Source organism: Euprymna scolopes, chromosome 16 (genome assembly GCF_053919585.1).
Source record: "Euprymna scolopes isolate OS-2025 chromosome 16, ASM5391958v1, whole genome shotgun sequence".
NCBI classification, from domain to species: Eukaryota; Metazoa; Mollusca; class Cephalopoda; order Sepiida; family Sepiolidae; genus Euprymna; species Euprymna scolopes.
Window position 1 is genome coordinate 56,862,904 of NC_136497.1, and position 11,627 is coordinate 56,874,530.

Consider the following 11,627-nt stretch of genomic DNA (forward strand, 5'->3'; position numbering starts at 1 on the left):
AAGGCTAAAAATTAAAACATGGACCAATAGCTATTAAGTTACGCATGCATATTCGTAATGCCGTCGTTCGACCTTTACCTGGAAAATTCAATTTTTTAAAAATTTTCACACTTTTGCACCGATTTTCCTCGGCTAAAACCCAAATATAAAGTTTCGCATGGGTTCGAATACCCTATATATTAAATTTCATGTCTGTAGACCGAAAACTGGAAGAGGAGTTCGGTAGGTAATTTTTTAAACAAATGTATATACGCATACGTAAATATATTTATAGAAAGAGGTTTGTGTTTACTATAACGTTTTTACGCAAATATTACACGCAAGTATAAATCATGTAGAATATCTGCATGAATATAATTACACGTAATAGTAAACTAAAGATGATCATCTCAAAAGAAAACCGAAAAAAAAACTAATAAGGAATTAATTAAAATTAGCTAGATCTTTTGTAGATGAATGCAATTCCACGATCCATAGTTGTATTTTCTTTTTAAATAAATAGAAAAAGGGTTTTCAAAATGAATATCAATATACAAAAAAAAAAAAAAAAAAAAATTATAGGAGTAATATAAAGTAACTACTCACTATTAAGTGCCCCTGATTTATTATTGAAATATAATTCTTACAAGAAATGAATCTTGTGTGTAGCAAAGAGTTTTATTTACAATTCAGTAGAGGCACCAGCATTCGCCACCAGCTTCCAGCTACATCAACTGATTTCGCCGCAATTATTTCTTTTAATAGATGAGTGATGATGAATGCCATGAAGGGATTAAAAGTCACCGCATAGCACACACACTAAAAAACAGTCGACTCAGAAAATGACGAGATCGCATGAACGATATATCTGACAAAGGAGCAAAATTGCTGTTTTTAACTGTCAATTACGTTTATCCTATTGTCGACAAATGATGACTAATTAAAGAAAAACAAAAGAGTTATTACTGAAATCAATTGATGCAGTCCTAGGAGGCATGAAAAGTTGTTGGAGAATCCTGGCGCCTATATTGAATTCTAAATAAAAACCTCATGCTATGCATTTTTATCATATTCATTTATTGTAAGAATTATATTTCTCTAATAAGTTATGGACGCTATAAAAATGAGAGTTACTTTCCAGGTCCCCCTCTCTCTCTCTCTCCAATATATATATCCACTCTTTATCTGTGCCTAAATCAAAACGTAGACTCCATGAACAAAGCTTCTTTCTTAGAAGTGCACGCCTGTGGAACTCTCTTCCATTTGCCTGTTTCCCACCTGACTACAACTTGGATGCCTTCAAGTCTAACATAAACAAATTCCTGAACCGCCCCCTTAAGTAAGACACTTTATCAAAACTCTAATAGTAACGATTACTACGATGTTATCCCATTGATTACTGTACACGCAATAACCCTTATCCACGGGTGGCTTCCGGGCCTTGATAAGTTGTGACCTCCATAAAAAAAAAATTATGTAAAAGTCACTGTGTGTGCGAGTTTCTTTCTCATAAATTCCGAAACGGCTGAGCCTATCTTTTTCAAATTTCACACAAAGCTAATTTATATGTCTGGCAGTGTTCTTAGATATGTTTTGTACAACAAATCATCCGATAAATATCGAAAAATCGAAAAAAGAAAATATAGTCGTTCTTTTCTCATACATAAACTAGCGACCCCCGCTCCGTAAAAAATACTTTTTTTATTTATAAAAGAAAAAAGACTATTTTTTAGATCATCAAGCTCAATTATCAGCGGACATGATATTGTAAACAAATACAGACTGAAGTTGATAAACGACATTATCGTTAATATTTAAAAAAAAATTGCGAATTAGTCCACCGGACAAATTATTCCTCGTTATATATAATATTTAATAGAGAATTAATTCTATAATGATATATACGCTATCTGCATGAATTAAAATATCATGTTTAAGCGTATTGTACAATTGGGCAACACAGAGCGTTCAGTTATATATATATATATATATATATATATATATATATATATATATATATATAAGAAAGGTCACCAAAAATTGGTATGTATTTTTTAACATTATTTTATTATTCCGTGTTTTGATTTTTCATTTAAAAAAAGGTATCATATTTAGATCTTTGTAATAATGTTTGTAAATCATTGAAATATTTTTTTTTACGCGTTTCAGACGTTCTGTGAAGCGTCCTCTTCAGAAAGTATTCGAAGTGTAAAATATTCAAAATATATTTAAAATGTGTTCAGAATGTATACATTTTCGCAGCCCATTTTGGTGATATGTTTCCGAGCGGTGGAAATGTCTGTAAATGATTCTGAAGGTCCCTTCACGGAGGTGTTCCACCCCTACCCTTGCTTATTGGGGGTCAGACCATGGTCATTGCTGTCTTTTGCTTTTCCCTCTTTTTTCTTGTTTCTCCTTTTACTACTTTCTTTCTTTCTTTTTTTATTACTTGGTTGGAAGTGAGGGGCACGTTGGTAATAGGTCAAATGAGTGCGTAGGTGAAGGTGTGTGTGTGTGTGTGTGTGTGTTTCCTTGTATTGGTTTGTAGAATGTGTGCTATATGTCTAATAGTTTTATAACTTTATATATTTATTTGCTTACCTAAGAAAGAAAATGTGATACAAGTTCGTTTTTAGTGTGTGCGAGGTGTGTGTGTGTGTGTGTGTGTGTGTGTGTGTGTGTGTGTGTGTGTGTGTGTGTGTGTGTGATCAGCTCCTCTGAAACAAGGGTATTTGGTAGGGATGTTTTCATTTAATTTTGATTTGGATTTTTTGGATTTTTAGATTTTAGTTTCTTTCTATGGTGTTTTTCGTTTTAATCTTAGTCGGATGGGCATTCATAATGTTATGTCTACTTAAATAAAAAGGCTTATTTATAAATAGACATAGGGGATTTTCTAATGTTCCTATTTATTTGTCTCCCCATGTGGGTAGGACCAAATCCAGGATCGCTTTTTAGTGTAGGGAAGATTTCGCTCACCAGAAGGGAGGGGGCACCTGGAAAGGCACAAGTATAAGAATGAGAACTATCTCAATCATGAAGGATTTCTCCTCCACTGACTGAGGGTTGGAGAGGTGGGTGCAGTGCTGGAACAGATACTACACTGTGGTTCTACGTATTTTTTAGTGTTGTAGGTTTCGAGTTAATATTGGTATTGTTTAATGTGTTATGCTAGAGATATGGGTGTTGTGCCTGTGTGTGGTTGTATGCGTGTGTGTATGTGTGTGTGTGTTTTAATGTATCGATTCTGATTTATGTGTGGGGGTGTACATGTATATGAACGTGCGTGCAAGTGTGCTTTGCATTTCATTTGCTTGTGTGTTGATATTAAGCTCTGTTTTATTCGGGAGTGAATCTTGCTATGAAATTTTTTCCTGTGTAAGTAAATAAAAGTAATTGTCTGTTTGGAAGATTTGCATTATTTTGAAGCTATTTTCACTGCATGTATGCGCGTGTTTTGAAACATAAAGATGCCTGTCATCTGCAATTTTAATGTTACTCTTATGTAAGGCCACTCTATTGCTGGGGTTTTTGGTGGCGCCTATGTAAGATTTGTCGTATACTGTGAATCTTAGTGCATACACTACATTTCTGGAGGTGCAGTTGAGGTCCTTTTTTATTCTGAATGTTTGTGTTGGATTTTTGAATGTTTCCTTCTATTATTATGTCACAAACTCCATATCGCTGTTTACTGCATTTTGTGACTACTTTTGTAGTGTATTGAACGAGTTTAAATGATATTAGGATGTGTTTTAAGCTGTTGGGTTGGCGTTTGCTTTTTATTATTTTTGTTGTTTTAAGTATGTTGTTTAGTTTATCGTTCTGACTGAGAAGGATAAGGTTTTCGTTATCTGTGTGAATAGTTTGTGTTGTGTGTGGAGACGTATGCTAGAATTTGCTCTTTGTTGTGTTTTTTGGGCTTCTTAGTTGGTCTACTGGGATTTTTTCTGCCAGTTCAATACCTTTACGTATTAGTGATGGTGGATATCCTCTTTTCCGCAAGGTTATTTGCTTTTATACATTCTGAACACATTTTAAATTTTGTATCCCTAAAAACATTATGAAATATTTGAAGACGAGGTACAATTCGAGTTTAATTAAGAAATTAAACTCTATTCTAAAAATTAAAAGTAAAATTAGATCGACGCAAGATAATATAAAATTCTTACATTCTTGTGTCAATAATAATGTGTGTCCTTCGTTTATTTTATTTAGAATAAAAAAGTGAATTTGCAACCTGGACACAAAATGGAGAATGCGTTTATCCATATTTTTTTTGGATAAACTAGCATTGAATTTAGAGAAATATAAGAGTGAAAATGTTCAATTATGGAGGGAAGTAGTGAGCATTCTTTCGTGCTTTGATAAAGTTCGCTTTGCACGATATGTTGCAATTTTACAAGAACGAGATATTAAAAAATTAGTTCTTAAATAAAATAACAAATTGCAACACTTAATATATAAAACGTTTGGGTGTACCACCAACCCAAATATTAGAAGTAACGTTCTTAATTTGTCTTCCCATGACTTATCACCTTAAGAATTAATGGTACTTGATCATGGGTTAGATTTTTGTATTCCTTTGCCCGGTGTTAAACGAGAAGAGGTGTTTTCGGAATTTGAAATCCTCAATGCCCAAGCCGAGAGACTTGCACCAGTCTCGGAAACCAAAACTAGGGATCTCAAGGCAAAATTGAATGACCTTGTTCACAGTTACGCCAGTACATCAGTATCGCATTCTGAGTTTAAATGGCGCAAAGAGCATTTCGCAGTTATTAAAACTCTACGACAAACCCATCATTAGTCATTACTAGACCAGATAAAGGGTCAGGGGTGGTTATACTAAATCATCATGAGTATGTTGACAAAATGTCAGTAATACTAGATGACAAAGACAAATTCGAAAAATTGGGCTCTGTCGCAACTCATGATTCAACAGCCTCCTTGGAAACCAAATTTCAAAAGAAACTGGTCAAGTGGGTCAAAAACGGTGTACTTCCGACGAACGTAACTAGTGAGATAAGACCCTCTGGATCTATCCCCCAAGGTTATATGGTCTCCCTAAAACCCATTAAGCGAATATCCCATTAAGGCACATTCTCTCCATGGTAGGGTCATCGCAACACAAGGTCTCAAAATGGATCTTTGACATTTTACAACCTGTTTTACAACATTATAGTAAATATTGTCTTAAAGATTCATTTTATTTTGCTGATTTATTAAAAAGTCTAAGATTGTTAATAGATTTATGTGCTCTTATGACATTAGCAATCTTTTTACTTGTGTCCCTGTTTTGGAAACTATAGACATTTGTGCAGATTTTTTTATATCGGGGCCGGATATCACTTGCCCCTATTCCTGAAAACATCTTTATTGAACTTATGAAATTTGCCACATCTGTGGAATTTAGTTTCAACAATATTATGTATCGGCAAAAAGATGGCGTTGCCATGGGGTCAGTACTTGGACCGACCATGGCGAATATTTTTGTGGGGTTCTATGAAGAGCGTTTACTATCTGGACCCATAAAACCATTAGTGTACTTTCGATATGTTGACGACACATTCTGTTTATTTAATAACCAAACGGAAGCAAACACATTTTTTTCCTTACTCAATTGAATGCATCCCGCGTTAAAGTACACCTATGAGGGAGAATGCTATTCATCCATAGCCTTCCTTGATACATTGGTATCATAACCGCCATCTAGTTACCATACATCTATATACCGCAAACCAACATTTACAGGTTTATACACTCGTTGGGATTCATTTTGCCATAAAAAACGTAAGATATATCTAATTTGGACCCTAACACACCGTGCCCTTATGATTTGTTCCAAGTTAAAATTAGGTGAGGAATTGGAAACAATTACGGATACTTTATCTAAAAACGGGTACCCACTAGATGTGATTAGGTCAGTTATTCAAAAGAAATTGGCTGAATTCTCTCGAATTAAAGAGAATATAGTAGCCAAATGTCCAAATTTATCTTCGTTTGCCTTGGTTGGGTACAGTAAGTGAGAATTTTGCCAAACAAATAAGTTCAGCAGTTCATGGATGTTATTTTGCTGCCAATGTGCGTGTTATGTTCTTTACGAGAACTTTATTACCATCTTCTCGAAAAGACGTTCTACCCCCCCCCCCACCATAATAGTAACGTTATTTACAATTTTGAATATGGTTGCGGTGCCAACTACTTGGGTCGAACGACATTAAGATTAGATGGAAGAATCCAACAACATGTACCCAGTAAAATTAGGAATGGAACCTACCGGGCAACTGACGTTGTTACTAACACATACGAGTCCTCAATTACTGATCATTTACTTAAAAACCCGTCTTGTGCAACGAACTTTAGCACAGACTCTTTTTCTATTCTTAGTCGTGCTCATTCATTATATCACCTTAAGATCTTGTAGACTATTCACGTTCGACTTAGAAAACCTTCTCTTTGCAAGCAAAGTGAATGCCTCCTGGATTTGAACGTGATTAATCTCTAGGGTATTCGACCATAACGCTGTTTTATTTAAATCGTTTTCCCACTTTTTTTTTCTCCCCGTAAATTGAATAAAACGCAATTTTAATCGCTTTTTCATTCTTTGTTTTAAAAATTCCATGGATACAGCTTTTAGAAGCGAGGGTCGAAACCGGTCAGCTGGCTCCCCATTTATCTTTCTTTCCTCTCCTGTCCACCCCCCCCCTTTTTGGAGAGAAGATTAAAGGATATATATATATATATATATATATACACAAATTTACTTTTAATCATGAATCATAAAAGTCTTCCCTTCCTAATTGCAATATTTAAATTTTGTATTCCTAAAAACATTATGAAATATATATATATATATATATATATATATATATATATATATATATATATATATATATATATGATAATGAAATGCACTTAGCTGGAACATCAATCGATGTATATCAAAGCTAAATACACTTTATTATTGATATAGTTATATTCCATGTGACCAGTTATTTGTCGAAGATCTCCGATTTCTTATCGGACACAAACATGTAAGAAATATACCCCCATTTTAGTAAAGTACATATTTGTCATGCTGATTATAAATCGGTAACCAAATTTTACGAAAAACAATTTAGTATATTTTTTATCACTCAAGATATTCATAGATTTACTAAAGGACTTGAGAGCTGCCACACTTTTGGTGCAAATAATAAATTCTTATTTAGTGGAAATTCGATAAATTGAATTTAACAAACAAATATGGTTTGTTGTTTCTGAATTTTTTAGACGAGGATTGTTAAATCGTATTATTATATAGATTATTCGGACAACTGTTTTCCTCTTGAGTATTATTTTCACAACGTTTTGCCCGATGTAACCTCCAAACTTCTTTGTAACTTAAGACAGTAGAATGTAGGTCTTTTGGTTTACTTTCGGCAGTCTCGTAAGACTCATTTTCCTTATTTTGTTCTTTAGTCCTCACATTCCAGTAGCAATGTTTCTGACAAATAGGGAAGAATTGTTGTTTGCTAGACCAGAATCTATTTAATGTAACACTTATCGTTGGCAAGTTTTTGATCTTGAAGTACTATATTTTTTTAGTTCCTTACATCAATTTGCTTTATGCCTTGTCTGGAGCGATTTTTATTAAGAAAAAGAAAACTTGTCGAGCTTCAGGATCTGCACGAAATTTCGAACGCGACCCTTTATTTATCCACGGTGTAGCACTTTTCGTTCCGTTATCCATGGTCTGAAGAAGGCCAGAGGTTACATCCACCGAAACATTGTGAAAATAACACTTAGATGAGAATAATAGTCCAAATAATACTGGATTGTTTTCGGTAAAAGTTGGTTACCGCTTTTTAATCGGCATAACGAGTATTTCCAACAGAATTTTATTTCGCATATTTTTCGGGAAGTATCATGCTAAGAAACAGCATTTTTTGGACTGCATCTTTTTTCGACCGACAAACCTGCTTATCATTCACATTTAAGAAAGCGTATGTATACGGGTGGATCGGCTTATACTAACCATGGATTTTACATTATAAGTATATTTCATTCATTTTTTTTTTGTATATAAAAATTTTATTCCCCAACTTCTCACTGCATATCATATTGTATGATATGATAACTTGAATACCTATTGGAAAGAACTTGAATGCCTATTAGACACTATCCTCGGACGTTTTTGATCTCTCTGTATAGGGGGTTATCAGAGACCTTGACATAAAGATACTTCTCATTAGAAGTAAATCCTTACCAAATATTGAAACAAATGGTATACAGTCTCCTCAAGCCATACAACACGTTCTCCAGGTTGCGGTCGGGGGATCTCCTCTATTAATAGAGGCCAGCTTTTAATAATAATGAAAATAAATAAACAAACGTAGACAATTAGAAACTCATATGAAAATATGAATAAAAACAAAAATATATACTAGTAGGCCAGTAGGCTAGTAAAAAAAGTGTGTGTGTGTGTGTGTGTGTGTGTGTGTGGGGCACTCAACCCATTTATGCACCAAACGGGAAGAGAGAAACAATGATGTAAAAACTTCCTATTCTTGAAAGTGCCAATCTAGTCATGAGAGAGGCCAACCAGAGTAAGACAGAGGCCTTAATAAAAAAAGATTTTGGTCTCCCCTATCTCCACCCTTTATAGCAAAATAAATAAATAAATAAAAAATAAGAGTATTATTTGGATTATTCGAACTACTGTTCTAATCTTGAGCGTTATTTTCACAACGTTTCGGTCGATGTAACCTCTGACCTTTTTCGGGTGTATCTTGTTGACCTAGGGAATCTGCACGGAATTTCTAAAGAAACCCTTGATTTAATTGGCAATCAACCATAACTGAGTAGAAGTCTTAAGTAATTAAGCAATTGTATTTTAAATGTCGCCCGCACTGAGGATTAAAACTTTAACCACTAGAAGAATGTAAATTACGTTGAATTTCACCAAAGTACTTTAACCACTACGCCACGGGTACTTGCGGGTCATGGCTGACAAAGTGAGAGTATCCTACCACTGGGGATTAAATATCAAGATGAAAACAGTAATTCGAATAATCAAAATAATCTTCATCTAAAAAAAAAAAAATATTAAGAAACAGAAAAATAAGAGGTTTAAAAACCCGGCCATGATGGTCTGTTGTTAAAAAAAAGCTATGACTGTTTTGTTGTCACTACTCAAAGTTTGAAAAGTGGAGCAAAGACATCAAACGATATCCTGGCTGAGAAGAGTACATAATTATCGAGTGATTTGTCTTGGTGAATGGCATGAATGTTATTAGTTTAATGAGTTAAGACCCGTCTCTCATTTTCAGTCTCGTATCCCATTTTGTATTTTTTTTTTTTACAAATAAATATTAATGATTTCCTTTGATCGTTATCCAGAATTCGACCTAATTAAATATATATATATATATATAACAAAAATCTTTATGATGTACACACAGAACGAAAATGTCATATCCCAAAAGTCATATAACTTGATCAATTGGTTTTATTTTTATATAGAAAATTATTTGGACGATTTTTAGCGATTTTAATAGTAAACATTACACATTACCAGACTGTTCGAATAGAGTTGTTTCCCTTTATTTATTAAAGATGCCGAAGCGAGACACACCACCCCGCATTCTCATAAGTTTGATTTTCTTTGAAAAGAATAAAAACCAAAAATCTACTTGATCAATGTACGTGATTTTCGGAATATGACATTTTCTCTCCCGTGACATGTGCGTAAATCATAAAGGTTTTTCCTGTAATTAAAAAAAAAAATAGGTTGAATTCTGGACAAGAACCTTTTTCTTATTTTTGGGAAAAACTGAAAGTTTGGAAAAAAAAATAATAATAGATAAAAAGGGTTGAAAGGTTGAAAATCTGAACTTACCGATCCTCTGGTTCTTCAATTCGGTGCAATGTCCGTCATCACATTTTTCAGTTTTCCAAGGGAGGTGCCACAATCCGTACGTGTAATAGCCGTGTTTGTTGCCAACCCATACGAATGGAGAACGCCACCAGGTGGGCAAGAAAATCCCCACAAACTGGAGTCCCGTTGCCAACACCGTAAGGATGGCTGACGTAGATATAAATACGATCATAGTTAGGTCAGAGAAGAATAGGCAGGCAGGTGAAAGAAAAACAACCCAAAAGACAATACAACCACCTTCAAATATGAAAAGTGTCGCTCAAATAACTTTCATTAATGACTTTGTTTTAAAAAATTAAGATGGTGAGGTTTCCATTTTTTTTTTTTTACGAGCAGTAAACTTTTAAGAGAGAGAGAGAGAGAGAGAGAGAGAGAGAGAGAGAGAGAGAGAGGAGATATGGGTGGGTTAATAATGATCTCTCTCACCTCAAACTTTGATATTACTTTTTTGTTTGTTTTGTTTCAACCATTAGACTTTTATTCTCTCGTGCGATGAAAGAAAAAAGTACGCTTTTAAGGTGCTACCTATTTTGTTATTGTTGTTGTTGTTGCGACATTAAACTGGTTCATTATTTGCGAAGAGAAACATTCGCTGGAAAGAGGTAAAAGAAAAGGTTTGTTATTCGATTTAAATAAAATATCAAAAACTTATTCGAGAATTTGTTTGCTTTTTGTTTTTAATTTCCTTATGTGAAAAAAATCTTTAAAAAATTAAATTAAATTTTCAAAACAAAACAAAAAAATGTAAACCTAATTTTTCAAACTATTAATACAAACAAATGTCATAAAATATATTTTCATATTGTCGAAATAAGTAAATTTGGTAGGATCACAATTTACATAAGTTTTTCTTACATAATTCGCATGAAATAATAATTTAACAAAAGTTATCGGAGGTAATCAGTTTTCTTTTTTGTAAAAAACGTGATCAATAAAATCAAGTAGGAAAATTCGCCCCCTCTTTTTTTTTTTTTTTTAGGGAAACAGGGTTGTTTTTGCGCTTTTTAGTTGATTTTTATAATCTTTGACAAAACGGCAGCTGTCGACGCTCAGTGTAATGTTCGTCTCTCCGAGTAAATAGATCATGTACCTGTGCGTGCAGTTGGTGGTCAAGTAATTGTCGCAGTAGTAGTAATAGCCGTAGTTTTTTTGTTTTTGTTTTTCCTTCCTGCCTTCCCAGGTAAATATTGTTTGTTTAAATGGAAGATCGCGAGCCGCAGAAAACGCCTCAGCGCGCAATTTTACGCCAGAAAATAAAACACGCTTGAGATTACAATTTTACGAAGCGCAAGCGTTTTTTTTTAACATAAAAAATAAACTGATTGTTTACTTTAAGATTAATTATTTGCAAAGTTAAGAAAAAAATAATTTCCAAAAAACAAAAAACAAAACCCCAGAATTTTTGTTGTTTAAAACCACTCCAAATAAAATGATTTTTAACGTAGCTTCGTCTTCTTTCCCGTCGATAGGTTTTCTTCTTGTTTTTAATGTTGTAGTTTTGCAGGTGTCCCAACACCTGGACAACAGGCCTGGCGCATGCGTACCTCAGGCCCACCACTCGATTCCCGCCGCCCCTACACGTTCCGCGCGCCACATATAATAATGAAATAAGCACAGGTTGTGTGCGTGGAGAAGAGGGGGGGCGCAAGGTGGGCTTCGGCCGTCAAGAAAAGAATACAATGCTTGACATTACAGATACTAAATTAGAAAAAGAGAACGCAAATATACGTCG

At 34.1% G+C, this 11,627-nt stretch overlaps 1 protein-coding gene across 1 annotated transcript in view; it reads right to left on the reverse strand.

Moving 5' to 3' along the window:
- Positions 1-10,644, reverse strand: part of LOC145295981 (uncharacterized) — a 124,255-nt gene extending 113,611 nt beyond the window's left edge. Inside the window, exon 1 of the mRNA XM_080141924.1 lies at positions 9,857-10,644. Within this exon, the coding sequence (XP_079998050.1) occupies positions 9,857-10,067 (211 nt within the window). The 5' untranslated portion in view covers positions 10,068-10,644. The remainder of the gene's footprint in view (positions 1-9,856) is intronic.
- Between the last annotated feature and the right edge of the window lie 983 nt (positions 10,645-11,627).